Genomic DNA, 20,858 nt, shown 5'->3' with positions numbered 1-20,858 from the left:
GACATCTTGCAGACATTTAAGGTTAAATGAGTTATTGCTAAATGAACAACAAACTATTAATAATAATATACGTCCTTGGTTTGAAGTGTTGTTTCTATTAAGCACTTGTTATTTTGAAATTATAGGATTATGTCACTGTATTTTGTTTTCTTGATCTCTAAATGTATAAAAGAAAGATTCTAGCCTATTGGAAATTATGTATATTATTTTGTATAGTTAAATTTACAGTAAGAATTTTATCACTTTTATTGAGATTATTATAGAATTATAAAGATATATCCAGCACAATCTATGGACTTGTACAGTGCGCAAAGAATGTACACAGTGATTGATGAAGTTAAAAGTTAAAACTGTACTCAAATAACAACCAAATATTTTGTAATATATTTGTATATTTTCCTCAAAATAGGATCATTCTCATGAATAGTTTTTATGTACAGTTTTAGTACAAGTTCTCACTCAGTTTTGATGCATCAAAACTGTCATGGGGCCGATTAGTGAAGTGTGCACTTGGTAAGTAATCATGTTTAGTGATATCACACCCTTTTCACACCCAGCCTGGTGTGTGGTGTCAGGTTCTCTGAAGCCTTGGCTTCATCTGCTCTCGGTGTCCTGCAGATGGCAGTGCTCTTGTAGTCTCTGAGGCTTTGGGTGACTTGAGTGGGCAGGTGGGGGTACATGGAAGGTCCTCTGGACACCTCCTGCCTTGCTGGCGGTCCCTGTGCAGCAGTGCTACTCGGCGCACACATTCTAAGTAAAGGGCTCTGGTTTTATTTTTGGACTGCTATGGAGCCATTGCCTTCCATTTGGAGGAAAGGACTCGCTGAGCTCAACATGAGCCTCTTGTTCTGACACTCCAGGCTGGGAGAAGCAGGCAGCAGCCAGTCGCCCCTGAGCAGCAGAAACACAGGTAAAATAAACCCAAAACACTTGCAGCTTTTATTTGTCCTGGAGGAGCGCATGTCGGTGTGTTGATGTCACTGTCGCTGAGTGGTCTTAAGGTCCTGGAACAGGTGTTGTGGGTGTTGTAGCCAGCCCCTCAGCTTGATTCCATTGTAGAAGGCTGCATTGACAGCTCTTTGGAAGGCTGTGATATATATTTTGTAAAGGTGCTAGTGTTAAAGCACTATTATAACAGGATTAGTACTGGAGATGGTGGGCCAGAAGTTCATCATACGAACCAGATGTCATTACTGGCAGGGGGAATACGTGGCTACATGAAGTTTCAGCTCAGAATGTGCTGTTTGGGTTGTTTGGTTGGTTTGGTTCCCCCTATGACTGCTGCTTTGTGACAGATAGTTTTTGCCTGTGTTCTCTGGCTGAATCTGTTTATTCTGTATTTAAAGGGGACTCTGACTAAAGTGAGCCATCTGTCATCTGTTAAAATCATCTCTTGGTAAGTTGTTGTGCGTGTTCCTATTTTTAACCAGTGTGACAGCCATGAAACCTGAGCACAGGAGAAGACCTGCTTTGTGTGCATGTTTGTTTGTGTGTTTATTTGTTTACTTATTTACTTATTTTCACTCGCAGCTAATGCTAAGAACGATCATTGTGCAGGGCCTGAATCTGCCGCCCGGCTATTCTTACGCTTTCCTCTTTTGAGCGTATGTGTTGGAGTCGCTCCAAAACGTATAACCTTCCAGAGCCTTAAAAGGATGACCCCTTCTCATGTGTCATGTGTCAGGCGACAGGTTCAGTTTCTGTGGGAGTAAGGCTCCTTTAAAACTCTTATGACTGGCCTACTTTTGAACCCGAGTTATGGGAGCACTCTGCTGGCACTGGCGCTTCCATTTGTTCATAATTAAATGAGGATCATGTTTTAAAATTCAAGACAAAGTAAAGTAATTATGTGTTCAGTTGTTACAGTTAATACACTGATTTGATTATAAAAAACTCTAAATTAAAAAATGAGAATAAATAAATATTATTTAGCTTATTTTTTTAGAAATAGAAAAAACTACAGTCAGAACATCCATTGAATTCATTTAATCTCTTTGCCAATACTTAGCCTGTGCAGCAGTGAAATTTAACATTAGTCTTAGTCTTAACTCAGTAAAGCATGAATTGGATAGTAGTGAGTGCCTTATCTAAGCAGTATTATATGTTTCATATGATTTATAATTTACATACTTTCAGAATCAACCTGACCTGCAGCCTGATCTGTAACTATCTCTATAAGCATCTATCTCTATAATCTCTATAAGCAGAGCACTGGTCTCTTGGTTTGTAGTTGGCTGACAGTAAAGCACCAAAGTCCATGACGAGGAGCAGGTGTCTCTGTCCTGCCTTAGCTTTAAGCCTAAAATTAGGCCAAGACGATATCCAGCATTAAACATGGTTGGCTCACTGCAAATAGAGATGCCGTAAAATTTACTGTACTATTTCATTTACCCCAACTACTGTTACACAAAACAGCTGCCTGGCATAATCACCGGGAATGAAATATGAAGAACTGAACTCAGCCTGAACACTGGCACAAAAATAACTGATTAAAGATTAAATACAGTATTAAAGATATGCCTAATATTACAGAGTGCAGTACAAATGAGAGACAACTTTTGAATAAAAAAAGACAGATTTATTCAACAAAATACAAGTACAACAGAAAAAGCCTTAAATCCTAAAACAGTATATATATGTCTTACAGTCATATGCAAAAGTCTTTCAACCCTGATCAAATTTTGTGTTGATGAAGTGTAAATAAGTCACGTTCCCTAAAGAGCATGCACTTATCCACACTATAAGTATAATTATTTTTTTGTCACAATTTAACCTATTGACAAAAAATAATAATATAAATTACATTTATTTGATTTTTCTTAGGTACCCAAATGTGTCATTTGACCAGAGCAGCCTGCACTTTGTTGGCTGCATATATGTATGTGTAAAATATACCTTGTGTATCCTAGTGGCTCAAATTATGCCCATCAATGACAGATGTTTCCCACATATATATCATAAATGGTGAGCTGGACTGAACTGTACAATGAAAAATATAATTTTGGTGACCCAGTTCAAAAAGGCCATTTTTCCAAAAGGTATATTAAAAGGCCAGTGTTCTCTAAATAAGAATTTGATTTTCCTTGAAATTTACTGTAGTCTATACCATAGTCCAAACACAGCTTTAGACTATGGTTTAGAGTCCTCTAGACCAACTCCAGCGCATCACAGTGACCTTTCATTTCCGACATCCTATTTACATCAACATAACAAAGTCTTGACAAACTTTAAACTCTGAATAATATAATTGCAAATGTTGCATAATGAATATAAGATAAAAGCACAATCAAATAAGACAAATACAATACATAGTAATCTGATGCAGTGGTCTAAAAACAATAAACAAGGACAAGTGAGGAAAAAGAAAAGAAGTAAACATCATGTTCTTTATGACCTACTGATATAATTATGTATGTGATTTGTATGATAAAATAATAACTGTTGTGGACCTCTTCAACCAAGATGTGCTGTTACATTGTTTGACATTTGCCTGTGGTATTTATGGATATGAATTTGGTAATGTAAATAAATCCTCCAGATAACCGCATCATGGTAGCATGCAGCAGGCCTTTACAAGTCACTTTGGCACAGGTCACCTGAAAAAGGAAAAGAGAAGAATAAATGTTAATATTAATTCTATAGTTTCTTTTTTATTGATGCTTTATGCAGGTTTTCTATGGCATGAGATCTTTAACTATGCTTTCATATACAGCTCTGGACAAAATAAAGAGACCACTTCAGTTTCTGAATCAGTATCTGATTTTGATATTTATAGGTATATGTTTGAGAAAAATGAACATTGCTGTTTTATTCTATAAAGTACGGACAACATTTCTCACAAACTCCAAATAAAAATTTGTCATTTACAGCAGAGTCTTCAGACCTCAAGAAAACAAGTTCATATTCATAAAGTTTTAAGAGTTCAAAAATCAATATTTGGTGCAATAACCCTGGTTTTTATTCACAGTTATCATGCACCCTGGCATGTTCTTCTCCACCAGTCTTACACACTGCTTTTAAATAACTTTATGCCACTACTGGTGCAAAAATTCAAGCAGTTCAGTTTGGTTTGATGGCTTGTGATCATCCAACTTCCTCTTGATTCTATTCCAGAGGTTTTTAATTTGGTAAAATCAAAGAATCTCGTCATTTTTAAGTGCTCTCTTATTTTTTTCCAGAGCTGTATTTTTATTTATTTAAGATCAGTATGGAAAATAATCTATATATGCAAATTTTGCCTGTGTGTTTAAGGGGGCTGACATTTCCATGGCTGTAAATATTGGCAACGCTGCCCAAGCAGGCCTGCTTTCCCAGCAGTACCCACCACCTCTGCTTCCTAAACCTGGGAAGGAAAATGTCCGCCTCCAGAAACTACTTAAGAAAACGGCCAAGAAAAAAGCTGCCTCACAGGCCTCCCAGACACCAGTCCCCTTCCGCTCCAGCCTCTCTCCTGTAAACGAGGCAAGTCCTGACCTGGAGCACAGTGACCATTCTACTCCCCCCAGGACACCAGAGACACCCATCTATGGAGGTACACTACACCCTCGTTTCAATGTCAGGCCACTGTATCAGCATATAGCCTCCCCTTACCCTCACCAGCGATCCTTCAGTTACGGCAAACCAACAAGGTTCTCTCCACAGCCCTTTGTTCCTCCGGGCCTTAGTCCACCACACCACATGGCTCCACTGTTCTCCTATTCAGCTCCATCTCATTCTGTTCCTTTAGTAACTGTTACATCTGTAGCAGCTATAACTACCACCACTGAGTTCATCAGGCATGCAGACATCAAACCAGGTTCAGCCGTAAAGCAAGTAAACAATGTTGTGCTCACTACACAGCTGGAGTCCAACTCAAGTCTTACACCCACCTTCACTACTTCTAAACAATCAAAACCCATGTTTGACGTTCCACAAATTACAAATTACACTTCCAAGTCTGCAAGTCTAAGAACTTACACGGCATCACCAAAACAAGAAAGGAGTAAAACACCTCTTGCTGAGATAAAGCGAAGTCAAACCCCAACATTTGAGGTTAGGAGGATTGTGACACCAACATCTGAGCTAAAGAGAGAACGAACACCAACCAGAGAAATTAGAAGGGGGCCGACACCCACATCTGAAATTAAACGTGGTGCAACACCTACATTTGAAATCAAAAGGGGTCCAACACCTACATCTGAAATCAGAAGGGGTCCAACACCTACAGCTGAAATCAAAAGGGGGTTGACGCCTACATCTGAAATCAAAAGGGGTACAACACCTACGTCTGAAGTCAAAAGAGGCTCAACGCCAACACCTGAAGTCAAAAGAGGCCCAACACCAACAAAAATTCCTACTACAACACTGGAAGTTAAGAATGGTACTACCCAAACATCTGAGATAAGAGGTGATGCAACAGTAAAAACTGAGACAACGAGAGGACGAACCCCTACAAGAGAACGGACACCGACATTAGAGTTGACAACAACAAAAACTCTTACAGGACGACCCAAGACACCCTCCTATCATGTGTCTCCTGCCAGAACCCCTGTCATAGAAATTTCAAGACCTAATCCACTTCTATTTGCTGTTTCCCCTGTGCATATGGAGGGTAGAAGATCCAAAACACCAACCTCAAGTCTACTGGGGCCAAGTGATGAAACTCCTAAAGAAAGCAGCAAAATCCCAGAAGCTATCCAAAATGGGGATGTCCAGATAAAGCCACCTGAGATTTCCGCAGATAAAAAGTCATCTGACAAAATCAAAGAACCTGAATTACCAAAGCCAAAGATCCCCACACAAGATGCTCCAAAGTTTACAGAGACCTCAGAACCCCAAGGTCAGATGACCCCTTCACATGAAAGTTCTAAACCTGTTCCTACAGCTGAGTTCCCATCACCCAAACCACCAAACCATGAGTTTGATAAACCTGTGCTACCCTCACCAGGACTTCAGAGACCAAGAATACCTCCATTTGCAGGTCAAAGACCTAGAACACCCACATCAAAATCACCCAAATCAACATATTATGGATTAACCCCATCTGAATATGTTGCTCATGGGGGGATACAGAGTTTTACACCTGCATTTGGTATCTCAAGACCTATTTCACCAACTACTGCGGTATCCAAACCTCCAGAACCGGTATCACAAGAACCTACACAAAACGCTCAGGGAAAAGCAAAGGATCAGTCTACTCTGAAAGAGGCAGCTAGGCCTGAAGCAGTGCCTAAGCAGTCAGAGACACCTGTGAGTAAAGTACCACCGTCCACAAATGCTGCACCTACAGCTACAGTCTCAGAGCCAACACCGACACCAGCAGTGCAGAAAATACTCAAATCTGTTAAAGAGACACCAAAGTTACCAACACCAGAAATAAAGAAAACTGAAGAAAAGGTCTCTGCAATTACTATTCCAACGATTGTGGTGTCTAAAGCTGACACACCACCAGCAGAAGTACCTCAGGCAGTGACTACAGTTCCTGTGATGCCGAGAGTCAGGACCCCAACATACGGCCCTCCTAAACCAAAATCACCGCCCTCTGACTCCACAGTGGAACCCACTAAGCCTGAAACTAAACCAGCCTCAGCACCTGCACAAACTACAACATCTAACCAAACTGCAGACGTTGCTAAAATCTCAAAGCCAACGCCAGCAAAAGATGCAGTCACTGCAAAAACAGACAAAGTCTCAAAGAAGCCATCAGCGCCCCAAAAGTCGTTATTAGAGAGGATTAAAGAGCAAAAATCTTTAACAACAGTGGCTTCTGACAAAACTGCAACAGAAAAGACACAAGATAAGCCTCTGGTCAAGCCAGCAGATGACCAGAAGGACAAAGTGAAACCTGAGAAAAAAGATTTAGCAGAGGCTAAAGAGAGTACCCTACAGGAGACTAAGCCTGCAGCGGAGGAGAAGGGGGACGGCAGCTCCCCTCCAGCAGCAGAGCCACTCCTGAAGGCATTTCAGAAACCAAAAGGCATGAAGTCAAAGCTCAGCGGCTGGTCTCGTCTCAAGAAACACATGGTGGTGGAGGTCGAGGAGCCTACATTTCCTGATGCGGAGACAGCGCTGAAAAAAGAGGCCCCTGATGGCACTGCCCCGAAACCAAGTGAGCAGAAACCACAGGGCAAAGAAGCAGATAAGATTACTGAAAAATCTGAGAGCCAAGAGGATACAGACAGCCCCAGGGCTGCGAAAATGTGGGACGCTGTCCTCTTCCAAATGTTCTCTACCAAAGAGAGCATCATGCAACAGATAGAAGCCAGCAAAACCGATGAGCAGAAGAAAGAAGAGGAGAAACTGGACAAACCGAAAGAAATTCCATCATTTGCACATCGCCTTCCAGTTCTCCTGTATAGCCCTCGGTTTGATGCTAGAAAACTGAGAGAGGCAGCCTCACGGCCTGTGACAAAGATTGCAACAGTATTCGAGATGGGTCTCATAGGCCGCAAAGGCAAAGATGAAGAACCAAAAGACTTTAACAGAACCGCCAAAGGCTTCGCTGCTAGTAAATCCACTGACGTGTAGCTGAAGAGTAGATGTTAAACGGCCAAGGATATTTGTAATTTTTTCAGTGATAGTGTACAGTTCTGTTTATCACACATTCAGTTTCTTTAAAATTTCATTAAGTTACTTTAAAAGAGCTAAACAGAAAATAAATGTTATTTGTATGAAATACAGTGAGGAATTTAAATGAATCAGTAGTATTGTTTTACTTCACTGCCAGTTTCCCTGACATGTTATTTTTTTGGCAGGGAGAAGTACAAAACATAGGCCTTTCACTTAGATATCCCCCAGTGATTAAAGAATGCATTGATAACAAGCATTCGAACAGCTTCATTTCATTGATCTGTCATCACTGATAGTGAAAAAAATGAAGAAAGTATGGTGAAAGAATCACAGCCCAACACCTATGCAGTTCTTTCATGGCTGAAGTTTGCCATATGAGTTACACAACAAAATCCAAATCCTGACTGATGTCTCGGAAAGGAGATTTGAGGTTTTTTTTTTTTGCATAATGGAAGTGTGAATATTAGGCATCATGGAATATTAAATTGATGTACTTTAATACTCAGTATTCATCATGGTGCTTATAAAAATCCTTTCCTTTTTATTTTTTCTCTTTTATTGTTTTTTTGCCTTTTTTTTTTTTTGACAATGCCAGGGAGGCGTAGCTGGCAGAAAAAAGCTGTGATAGTGTGTTCAGTAGAGGAACAGGTTCGACAGGGTAAGGAAAGTTTTATGAGGGTGGAAGGGTGGGAATGGGGTGACTGTGACGTTAAGTAGATGTGGGAATAAGAGAAAAATCTGTATGATAGTGACAGAGCTTCTGATTCTACCATGAACATCCGGAGTAGAAGCAGACAGTGCATTGAGGTATATTGATGACCAGAGCATGTCTAAATGAAGCTGCATGCCTGAAGTGTTGACAGGCAGCTTTCACTGACAGAACCCTAAAACTGAGCATAAAGCCACTGGGTTCTGCTGAACTGATAGAATAATTAGGTTGGGGATAGCACACAGCAGTGCATACTGACTGTCAACCCTTACGCTTGGCAAAAAAAAGTGGTCAGGATCTCCTTCAGCCTAAAGTCCTCTTAAAATCTGAGATGAATTAATTGTCTACTGTATGTTTTATGCTTGGCCTTTTTTGCATGTATGTCTTCAAACGTCAGACTGGGTACAGGTTCTCTGTGTGGGCTGTGATGTGTATAATGCTTTGCCTTTTATGGTGCGTTGTACTAGATGTTGTTTTATATTTATTTTTGTAATAAAAACGCTTGATTTGGAGAAGGCTCACTTTGGTCATTCAGAATTTATCAAATACTTCAGCTATTTTTTTAAGTTGTACCCACTGCTGTCTAATCCCTGTAAAGTACTGACAATAGAACAGAATTCTATGGAGTAGAAGGACACAAAGCTATTGGCACCACGCCTAATGTAATTCATGGGCTAGAGGGGTTTAAAGCCCCCAGCATTGGGCTGTGGAGCAGTGGAACTGTTTTATCTGGAATAATGGCGCTCCATTCAGTACTTTTCAATACATTTGGGCTAAGTTTTGAGAGTTAAAAGAAGGAGAATAGCATTCCGACCATATTAGCCTAGCCTATTTGTTTTAGTATGCAATCAAATTCTCACAGTAATGCTCTGAAATGTAATAGAAAGCCTTCCCTGGATGTCACAGACAGTTAGCAAAATAAAATATTTTACAATATCCTTGAAAAAATTTATATCCCAATACTTATGTCCATATAGTGTATGTACATAGCCAGATCTGAATGTTAAAAATATGTACTAATTAATGCATAGAAAATATCACAAATTACTGTGTTAAATAATCATTATTATTGTTGTCAGGCAAAAACCTTTCACTTTATTTAAAAACAGCTGTTGTTTATGATTAATGGATGAAAAAGCTGAAAAGCAGTATGATTTGGACTAAAAATCTTTTACAGAGACTTCCTTTGCAAAAGCAAAATGCATAATTTCACAATTAGTTACAACGTAATTATAATAAAAGCCTATCAAAGGTGGTTGTAAGAGCTTAAGCGTTAAACACAGCTGTAAATGGATGTTCTAAATCCTTGCAATGCATAGCCTGGCATGTGTGAACATTTCCAGCAGTCTTTATTTAAGGCCACTGCAGGCTGAGTGAGAATGCATAAGCATGTGTTAGAATCCTGTCAGCACCCCATAAATTTATATCCTGCCTCAGCTTAGCAGAGCTTTGTCTAAAATGGCCCAAGCCAGTGTGATACAATGCAAAAGGCACTGCTTAAAGACCTGTGGGACACGCAGATCTAATGTCAGTGATGTGAGTGACTAAACTATTCTATTTTCCACTGTAAAACTACAGTGACAGTGATTTTATTGCTGCATTGAGATTTATGGTTAGGCACAAGTCCGTAATCAGGTTATAGAGAGACTTACTCGATTTTCCGTTTGTGTAGCCATCATACTGGTCATCATCGATGGAAATCTTCTCGTATTTGCCATGGCCAGTCACAACAAATTTGTAGCGTTTACCAGCAGAGGTGTTCTAAAAAACAAAACAAAAAAAAAACAGATCTCAGAGGGAGGTAGGATGGAGGATGAGGTGAGCTACAGAAGGGAAGACTCATCTTTTCCCCTGTTTTTCTTTTTGTTTTTGGTGCTGGTGGTGGTGCAGTAATTTAATAATTACCTTCCCTGCAGCTCCTGACTGCCCTCCTGCTGATCCCTCTCCTATGATCTCCCACATGTTCTTCTTTTGTAGCACATCTCCTGCTTTAACATCCTAAAAAAAAAGGCACGGAGAACAAATGTCTTAAATATCTTTCTCTACCACTTAAAACATAAAACCCCATAAAACTAAAACCCAACTGGAAAACAGGCACAATACAGGCAGAATACTGGTATCCCACCAGAGGGCAGTACAAACAGGGATGTGGAACAGATCAACCAATTTCTCCTAAACACATTGCCCACAGCATACTGTTAAAGATTAAGATGCCAAAAAGATAAAAACAAGAACTTTAGATTCCTAAATCCGTGTTTTAACTCCAGTCCTTAGGAAACAATGTCCTGCACAATTTTCAGGTATTCTCTATACCCAAAGTATGATTAATTGGGACTGGCAACAACACCAACTTGACGGATCATGGTTTTGAGGGCTCAGTGAAAAAGTGCCCCTTTGCCAGGTTCACACTACATGACTTTTTGAGTTGTCAGTCGTTGTGCTGTTTACACTACATGACTGGTTGTGCTATAATCTTAAGTTGTTCTCTCAGTTGTTGAGACTTTCACACTATACAACTGATTAGCGACACGGGGTCACAAATTACATGATTGTCTCACTGGGAAATCTCTAACTCAGCTGGCTGCTCTCCAGAAACACGTTTAACACAAGAACACACCAGAACTAAACACACGAGAACTAGCAATGCCATGCCAGAGAATCTCTATAGAGGGGAATACGCACTTGAAACGAAATATCTGATTAGGTTTATACTGAAATATGTACTTACGTCCTCAACACAGAACTATATCAAATGTTTCAGCACTGCAGAATTAATTTAATTTGTATAATTTTGAACTTCAGTTATAAGCCTTTTAAACATGCTCTTCCTGTATCTCCAGGATCAGCTTGCCACCAATCAGCTCACAGTAGCAGTAATGGTAGTACTTGACAGTGTAAAACCTGTTTTTTTTTTTTTTTGTAGATAAACTGAAATATACAGGCACGCTTTTAGTAAAATACATTATTCTACTTTCTAAAATTAAAGAAAAACTAAGTTAATTAGTATTATTATTATTAATTAGTTAATTTTTTAGCTTTTAGCTCCATTCACCCACATTCATGAAGAACTTACTCATAGGCTCCCTGTAGAGTTTAACAGTCACTTAATTTCATGGTAATGCCTCTGGTAATGCAGTAGTTGTGTTTTGGACTTGTTATTTTCTCTTTCTCTGTAATTCCATTGGCAGTATGTAGCCTCTGCTTCTCACTCCCAGTCGCCGACTGGGACAGATATCTAAAATACCAAATATTTGCCAGGCATCTGCGACTGGTCTGCAATTAGTCGGTGAGTGTCTTTCAGTAGTTCACGCTGCGCGACTGAGCAAGTGGCAAAAAACCCTGATTTCTCCGAGCAGAGTTTTTGTCGGCGATCAACAAAAAACAGTTGGTGTAGTGTGAACCTGGCATTAGCTAATGAGCTGTATTAGGTGTGAAACACAGCTTTGGTCCTCGGGACTGGATTCAGCAACCAAGTGCCCAAAATAACCTTATAATGGATTAATGGATATAATTTAGATAAATTTGATATTTTGGTAATACATAAAGGTTTATTACCAGTTCTTCTCTAAATAAATATTTAAACCAAGAGGCAGTGCACTGACATTCCACACAAAAACACATGTAACATTTCTGCAATCTTCAGCAAGGAAGAGACAGACTGAATTAGTCATCTGTTTTACCTTAGGAGGGAAAGATAGGGAGGCAGATGAAAGAAGCAGAGGAGAGAAACTGAAAGAAGATAGAAGACAAAAAAGACCTTGATTTATTCATGTAGGGACAAATAAATGCCACAGATATCGATGCGCCTCTGGCAGATTTAATACTGAAAGAGCATTGTTGAGGCTACACCACCGAGTAGCAGTGAGAACAATGGGACAATAGAGTGATCTGATTAGAATCACAGTCAGCTGATACGTACGGATGGTTTGGAGGGCATGTTTTTGTTGCCACTCTCTGGGCTCCCTTTCACCCACTGAGTGATACGTTCAGCCACAGCTACCTTCAGCCCCTCAGTGTCCTAAAACACACATAAAAACAAATTAAGACTTTAGGGTAAATTCAGTTTCAGATTGAGAAGATTCAGATATTGAGAAGTATTGGACAATGATTAAAAAAGATTCTACTTCATTTTGCAGTTCCCAACAATGATTATGTTTACAAGTTATACAAATAAAGGTATCCTCATTTTTTTATGTTTCAGAGGACGTGTAGACTCCTACAGACCCCATGCACACCTGGTCAGCACATGTGTCTTGTATCTGGATTGTGTCTTGGTAAAAGGTCAAAGGCAGCTTTAGTTAATCAGACTGAAATCAGATTCCTGTTTATGATTATAAAAATTCTCTTTACTTGTGTTTTGCTTGCTCTGGGAAGAACCTTAATAGATAAATGCAAATTAAAGAAGCATTTACACTGCTTTAACATGACATGGATCAAATGTGTCTCAGACTAACTCTTTGAGAAGTATAAGTGATCAGACTTGTATCTGGTTTAAATGTATCTTGGCTGTGTTTACACTTCCATTTTTATGTGGCTTAGCTGTTACCTCTAGATATAAACAGGGTAAAATATAGCCAGGTGTAAATGGGGTCATACTTATCACTGTAATGAGGTCACAGTCAGCTGAACTGATAAAGTGTCAACATCTGCGGCCCGGTGGCATTATCTCTGTCCCAGTACTGCTCAAATATCTGCTCCAAAAACAGACTCTCAGGAATACTTATACTGCCCCAGAGGCACTGGTGATGATGCAGGAAGTTGTCTGTCACTGATCTTCAGGATAATAGCAGACATTTGGATGAGCTATGATATGTTCTGTCTTGTTTATTTGAGCCCTTCCAATGAGTAACTATACAATATATCAAACATTTCTGCCTTTAGGTAAATAAAAGTGACACCAACACTCCTAACGGTTATGTTCCAGCACATATCACTTTAAACCTAAATCTAACTACCTCATTTAGCCAATCAAAAACTTTTAAAGGTCAACTAAAAGTTTGCTAAAATAAAAAAAAAAATGTTTAATTTGCTCTCAGACCTTTGATGGAGTTCCTTTGAATGTGGTCTGGTTCCAGGCTTCTCCTGCCTCAAACAGATTCTTTTTGGCTGTGACAGGTTCAGGAACACTGGGCATGTCCACTGCAGCTGCTTTGACTGTCTTTGGTTCTTTTGCTGAGATCTACGGAGCATAACACAGATCATAGATCATCACAATTCTTCCTTCAACATCAAAAAGCAGTAGATATGAAGGGAGGGCTCTTTGGGATGCATGACGGCAGAAAGAAGAGATCTAACCGTGCCCCCCTTCTCCCTTAACACGCTCTGACCACGAACATCTGCTTTCCTGTAAAACCTTCACCTCAGAATATCTTGTGGTTGTTTGCCTTCTAATAGCATGGAAGAAAAGACCCTCTAAGTACCAGACAAACAAATACAGCATGAAAATGTATGGCAGGCTTTTCCTATTCATCTCTAAAAAGTGTTAAATGACGGACTGCCTGCTCCTCTTGAAGTCCAGGCAGGTGAAGAACACTATGATACGTCAGGAAATCTATGACACTCTGGCTGGACCCAAAACTGGGGTATGATGATAGAACTCCTGTACAGTCATCACTGAATCATCCCCCACAACAGAGCTGCCAGCGCTTCCCATGAAGTAAAGCTGATCCGGGATCATATTTCTTCATTACTGTACAATTCGTCTGTCAGTACATGTCTGAAGTCAGACTGATCTACATTCAGTGCTTTACCTGTAAGAGAACACTCACTCACCTCCACAGCGTGAGTGTACTGCTCCAGTCTGTCATCAATCTTCGACAGCAGTACCGGTGGTTGAGTCTTCTTAAAACTGTTGCTGTTTCCAAAACAAAGGCACTTGGTCAGGGCATGTAAAAGACTACGCAGCATAGACGCAGCGTATAAAAGCTCTAAACCTCATCGTCTGGCCAGACGCCCGGATGGGGATAAAGAGGGATTCTTGTCCCAGCTGGAATATTCCTTTCTCCCCACTGGCACTTCACCTAATGATAATGTCCCCAACATGCAACCAGATATTTTAGCTACCATTCACTCATTATCATTTCAAAGCTGATATCTCTGTCTGTCTGTAACAAGCTGCTGTTGTTGTTGACTTTGAGGTGCAAACTGGGTGAGCTCTTTATTCTGACACAGGTTAACAAAAAATTATGTAATCCTATGTGTGTCCTTATGTGTGTTTTTAAGGCTTAATCTTGACATTATAGAATAAGGAGAAACAAACAGAGATGTCAAAATTGTATCCTTAGTTCACAGCATGCTTTTCATAAAAGCTGCATGTAAATTAAGGGAGCACTACACTTTCATTTTGGATGACTCCACCCTCAGCTCAAATTTGAAAAAGGCTAAAAATGGGAGTTTAGGAGGGGCACTGGGTGATGTATGGGTTTAGAGGAAGCTGATTGGCTGAGCTGCAGCAGCAGCAGTAGTGTGCCACTGACAGCAGTGAGACTTAGGTGATTGGATGTCAGCAGGGGGCTGTATTATTGATTGTCTAATCTGCATATTGTGATGTGTCTGAGTACCAAAGTACACAGACACATCATACACACCTATAGCACAGCTGAAACTGAGAGGATGCTATAGAGGCAGAAATTACCACAATAAAAGCATTTTTAAATGTTTATAAAAAATGTATAAAATGTTAATTATTTCAAAGCTATTAATGGAAAAATGCGGTTTAGGGTTTAGTTTTAGGTTAAGACTATTAAGAAGTTTACATTTAAATAAGGCTTTAAAATGATGATCAAATATAAATTAATACCTGGGTTATAGTTTACAATACACTGATACTGTATGATAAAAGTCATGGGACAGAAGTTTTTAAATTGATCATGTGTTTTTCAAGCCAGGCATCATAGTTGGTGCAAGAAAGATGGGACCTTCCTTGACCCATGTCATAGAAGACATTACCACCCACAATGGACAGCACATAACCAGCACCATGTGGCTAGAATTGTCCGTGCTAACTCCAGCAGAAATCCTAACCTTTCACTGAAGCAGGCCCCGCATCCATAACCCGCAGATTCTTTAGCTTCCATAAGACATGGCATAAGTCATGGGATATGATACTAGTTCTTATCACATGAATCAGGGCATGTCAGTGTAGAGTGGCGCCAAATGACCTTGTGGTTTTTGGCTCACCTCTCCAAGAACTAGTTCCCCCTGCTTATGTATACACTGTAAATAGTAGTGTACATATGGGAGATACTGTTGCTGTTCTCACAAAACAATATATACACAAAATGAATTGTGGTCCATTTCACTTAAGCCATTTATCATGAACTTCTATATATTTATTCTATATATTTATATTTATTTAAGAGAAAATGAGGTAGTGTTAATGTCATGGCAGATCATATTGAATTTTTGCACCAGAAGTGGCATAAAGTTATCCAAAAGCAGTGTGTAAGACTGGTGGAGGAGAACATGCCAAGATGCATGAAAACTGTGATTAAAAAACAGGGTTATTCCACCAAATATAGATTTCTGAACTTTATGAATATGAACTTGTTTTCTTTGCAGTGTTTGAGGTCTGAAAGCTCTGCATCTTTTTTGTTATTTCAGACATTTCTCATTTTCTGCAAATAAATGCTCTAAATGACAATATTTTTATTTTGAAGTTGGGATAAATGTCGTCTGTAGTTTATTGAATAAAACAACAATGTTCATTTTACTCAAACATTTACCAATAAATAGCAAAATCAGAGAAACTGATTCAGAAACTGAAGTGGTCTCCTAATTTTTTCCAGAGCTTTATATCAGGACATTTTCTAAGAAAGTTTGTGTTTGTGTATTTAATATCCTGAACCCTGGACCCTTTTTGTGCTCTGCAAGAATACAATAAACTCCCAGCATCTGGCGCGAACAAAGTGACCACTTAGATCTGGTGGAAATTCTGACCTTATTCACAGGCAAGTCACTTCATATGTGTAAGATATTAAATCAGTGAGCAGAGGGGAGACATGTGTTAGTCATTAGTGATGGGGTCGGTGATTAAGCAGCTCCCTTACAGATGACGCAATGCTTTCCCATGACAAATATGGTCCATAAATTTTAACTCTGAGCTGTCTTGCAATGTAAAACAGACAGATATGGTAAGTGATGTCATTCTTCCAGCAGACAGACGGTATACTGCGAAGGGTGCACTATCACAGTGATCTTTTGCTGTTATGATGGTTCAACCAATCGCTCTATTGCAGTCAGCCTAGGGAGTCAACATCAACCTGCATGTGTGGACCTGTCTGCCATGCTGATGTCCTTGACGAAATGCTGCAGGCAGTTATATTCTGAGAAAAAGTATCATTGCTGACGTCAACCACACAGGTACAGTAATCCATACTCTATTAGGATTATTAGGATATAATCACCATTTCCTCTGCCTCTACCTTCCTTTTGTTTCTCCTGTTAAAATACATATTATAGCCATAACATTAACACCACCTCCTTGTTTCTACATGTAATCCATTTTATCATTACTCTGTCCACTTTTTACACATTTGTGTGCATTTTTACATAAGCTCTAAAAACTCAATGACATGAACCTGTACATTGCTTCAAGCTGAGTGTGTAAAGGCTGATAAGTCACTGCCTCAGACTGCATGGAGCCTGGTCTGAACCCACCACAATATCTCACAAGCCACCAGAGGAAAGACACACACTCCACATCTGGACCAAGTTAGCCTGCTCATAAATCACAGCCGACAAAGGTGATGAACTAACAGCGTATAGAGGTGACCCACAGCACCTATGTCAATGTTTACTTACAGACATTCGTCATTTAGCCAGAATGCCTTTGAGTTTTGGTCTAAATAGACCAGTTATGTATATTCAAGTTGAGGCAAAGAATAGGCAGCAATCGCATTTGTATGATTCCTGATTATGTAGGGAATATGCAGGCTGGACGTGCTTTAAAGTGATTGGCAATAAAAAACACTATAGAAAAACTCACCTTTTCTTTAAAGATCGATTCAAGGATTCTGTTCTCTCTGTAATCTGCAACGGAAAATAAAGCGCAAGAGAAAAACATTTAAAATGCTAAAAATATTTTGGAGAAAGTCATTACACATACAGTAGCTGGGGGTGTGAGTATTCCATTACCTCACCACCAAGGCAGATCTGATCGTAGTGTTTTGATTTATTTTTATAGGAAATGATTCATTCACAATCACAAAGCAAAAAAAAAAAAAACTCATGAGAACTAGCTGTCCTACAAGGGAAGCACTCAACATCCCCTTCCATAAAAGGAGGAATTAAGCCTATTCAATCCATTCATCCGCTCTTCCCGCATTATATAATGGTGTCTTCTCAGTGACTAAAAGAACATGTCAAACTGTGAGCAGGTGAAGAGTTGAGTTCATACGTGCATGAGTAATAATGTGTTGGTGGAAATTAAATGGCCCGGGCCCCGACCAGTTCTTCGCCGACTCCTTTACTTCAAAGCAGGCTAACACTGCATGCTCAGTGGCTCTCATTTCAACCCCACAAAAGATCCCCTTGTGCTGCTGTCGAGCCTGCTGGCCTTTTGATCCCCAACTCACCAAGCATGTATTTTCAGCTGTCAATCTCTCCTCATGCTCTCTCTGAAATTACACATGCAAGCAGAAGGTAGCTCAGGACGACGAACACCAACACCAACTACCACCCCACAGAGCGAGGTTGGGAATGAACACACAGTAGTATAAACATGCATGCTTTTCATATGTCTGAATATAAACTGAACACTGAGACTGACAAAAACTGACAGAGTGTGAAAACCATGAAAACCCTTTCAGCAAGAAACACACTGCACACTGTGAACATACTGAAACTGTATAAAGAATATATAGCTTATGATCTTTAGGTAGATGCATGCAGTGCCCCAGGTAGAGAACAAAGATGAGATGATGGTCACTGTAGACATATAGTAATGCACTCTTAGAAATAAAGGTGCCTATCTAGTTCTAAACAAAGGCAACTGGCATAGGAAAGAAATATAACTGCTTTGGAACCTAAACATTATGTACAGGTTCTTTAAACTGGTCATTTGCTAAATAGTTTCATAAAATTTTTAATAAAATATATTTGTTTTAGGGTGACAATATCCACAATTTGTGGTGGAGTAAAGACCAAAATATCATATACAGTAAAAAGTTAGGCTTATATCTTCTTATTTGATTCTCTATAGTCACTAGTGCACTATCTAATGGGAATCACTGGATGCAAGGCAAGATTAGACGAAAAATATATCTGGTAGGATTACATGTACCTCAAAAATACAGTATTAAACACAAATAAGAATTTAATAAGTTATATTTACATTGAATGGGGAGATCCCTACTATTTTACTGTTCTAAAATCAAGGGTAAGTTTCTCTACTGTTGCATTCAGCAACAAGAGCACTAGAGTGAGGTCAGGATGTTGGATCTCCACCACACATCATTCTCAACTTGACAAACTAAGTGTGTGTTTTGCACATTTATGTTTGCAATGGGTGAAAATTAAAGTAGCTGAATGCATTCATTACATGGTACTGTCCATACTGAGTATTTAGGCAAATAGAGTCCTTTTTTGTAAATAGAACCATCTACAACTTATTTCCACCAGTTGAACCATTTAAGCATCCAAATCATTTTTTAAAGGTTTATCTTAGTCTCCTTAGAGGATGGGTGGGATTTGAGTTAACAGTTTAGGTAACCATGATCCAACAGGCCATTTAAAGCTCTGTTAGGCACCTTTATTTTTAAGTGTGTATTAAATAAAGTAATACAGTAATGCGTAAAATACAGTGATGCATTAGGTAAACCAGTAGTCTCCAACACTGCTCTTGGAAAGTAGACTTTGGATCTAATCCGAGTCATCCCCCACCTGACCTTTCTGCTTTCACAAGTCTCTGATTGGCTTAACAGGGTGTGTTAAATATGGGTTGGACCTGTAGCAGGGTTCCTGATACATTTTAAAATTTAATGTTTTTTAAGACCCTTTTAAAGCCCAAAAAAATGTAGTCATAATTTCTTTAGTAGAAAACAATTTATTGTGTTGGTAATCAAAACCTAACGTTTCTCATTTGTTCATTTTTTTACATTTTGTTCTGTTTTAATGTAGAACATGTTAGCATGTTAGCTATGCTAACCTTAGTTATCTCTCTGGTAATGTTAGCTAGCTCGCTGCTAATGTTAGCTAGCTCTATTTTAAACTTACGTATTTGCCCAGTAGTGTTAGCTAGCTCACTGCTAATGTAAGCTAGCTCTATTTTAACCTTAGTTATCTCCCCAGTAACATTAGTTAGCTCACTGCTAATATTAGCTAGCCTTATTCTAACCAGTTATCTCCCCAGTAACATTAGCTAGCTCACGGCTCATGTTAGCTAGCTCTATTTTAACCTTAGTTATCTCCCCAGTAACGTCAGCTAGCTCGCTGCTAATGTTAGCTAGCTCTACACTTACCATAGTTCTCACCCCGGAAACTCGCTACCAATGTTAGTATGTGCTTTTCCACCGGCATTAATCACACTGTCTAAAAATGTTATACCTACAGCAGATTTACAATAAATTTAAGACAATTTAAGACCAGATTTTAATTCAAGACATTTTAAGACCTGCGGGAACCCTGTGTAGGAAGGCAGCTTTCCAGGAGGAGGGTTGGACACCACTGATTTAAATAATAAAACATATACAATTAAGCCATATTACGATATTACACACAAAACACTGAGCTTGAATGTTAGAACATCAGATATTTGTGTGGCTAAAACATGGCAAACTGCAGATCACAAAATATACAGTGATACCAGTTTATGCAAAACAAACAAACAGAGAAAAAAGAAAAAACTATAATTCAAATATTAATACATATATATTGAAGCATGACTGAAATCCTAGTGTCCTATAGCTTCATCCCATCATACGTGCATGCTAGGTGTATCCATTAATGTGTAAAAGACAGTGAAAACACTTTGAAACAGAACAAATAAAGGACACACATCACTCAAATGAACCACACGCATGCGACTTACAAGTTTAAACGGACCCTATCATCTGGAAAAACAGTCATTTCATCATAAGGGTTTTGAATATGAATAGATGACAAAAAATAGACTAGCTTTGAATGCTGTACATAACTTCCACATGAACAACATGTTGGCATGAATAATGAATGTTTTGTGTGTTTGGCTGATTTATGCATCTATAATCAGGGATGCAGTGGTAAAAATGCTTGGCCTAAACCCTGAACTCTAGCCAGTGCCTAGTTGTGTAACTATGCAACGATGGAGTAAGTACATAAACCAAGCATATCAGCCTATTTTTGGCCTTGTTTGACAAAGTATCTCAGTTATATCACTCTGCTGGACATTGTCAGTGGTCAGCTTGTCTCACGCTTTGTTAAGCAAAATATTTTTTACAACATATATTAGATATGTATAGACTGCTGTCTAGAGAACATGACTGGTTTAAATTGTTCCATTACAAACACTGACCGATTTCCTTTTTCAGGTAATTGTAATGTTAATTAATTAAGGTAATTAATGTTCTTGACCAATTTAGGGTTTCTTTACGCTTACATATCGCTTTTCTTAACAAAATACTTG

General features: G+C 39.1%; 2 protein-coding genes across 4 annotated transcripts in view; one reads left to right on the top strand and one right to left on the bottom strand.

The window, feature by feature from the left end:
* The first annotated feature begins 681 nt into the window (after positions 1–681).
* Positions 682–8,772, top strand: prr33 (proline rich 33). The gene is made up of 3 exons (XM_015600993.3): positions 682–910; positions 1,347–1,396; positions 4,252–8,772. The coding sequence occupies exon 3, from the start codon at positions 4,267–4,269 to the stop codon at positions 7,504–7,506; it is 3,240 nt and encodes a 1,079-aa protein (XP_015456479.3). The 5' UTR covers positions 682–910; positions 1,347–1,396; positions 4,252–4,266; the 3' UTR covers positions 7,507–8,772.
* The window catches only part of lsp1a (lymphocyte specific protein 1 a), a 46,487-nt gene continuing 28,185 nt past the window's right edge, over positions 2,557–20,858 (bottom strand). For 2 of the 3 annotated variants that reach the window (XM_022672135.2, XM_022672136.2), the window contains exons 7-14: positions 17,833–17,874; positions 17,244–17,287; positions 14,030–14,111; positions 13,296–13,436; positions 12,177–12,275; positions 10,163–10,255; positions 9,910–10,018; positions 2,557–3,596 (exon numbers count right to left, since the gene is read on the bottom strand). In XM_022672135.2, the coding sequence (XP_022527856.2) occupies positions 3,571–3,596; positions 9,910–10,018; positions 10,163–10,255; positions 12,177–12,275; positions 13,296–13,436; positions 14,030–14,111; positions 17,244–17,287; positions 17,833–17,874 (636 nt within the window). In that variant the 3' untranslated portion in view covers positions 2,557–3,570. The remainder of the gene's footprint in view (positions 3,597–9,909; positions 10,019–10,162; positions 10,256–12,176; positions 12,276–13,295; positions 13,437–14,029; positions 14,112–17,243; positions 17,288–17,832; positions 17,875–20,858) is intronic. The other variant, XM_022672137.2, reaches the window with a different exon arrangement.

Source organism: Astyanax mexicanus, chromosome 2 (assembly GCF_023375975.1).
Source record: "Astyanax mexicanus isolate ESR-SI-001 chromosome 2, AstMex3_surface, whole genome shotgun sequence".
Classification (NCBI taxonomy): Eukaryota; Metazoa; Chordata; class Actinopteri; order Characiformes; family Acestrorhamphidae; genus Astyanax; species Astyanax mexicanus.
Note: the sequence above shows the minus strand (reverse complement) of the source record. Positions and strands in the feature narration are given on the sequence as shown.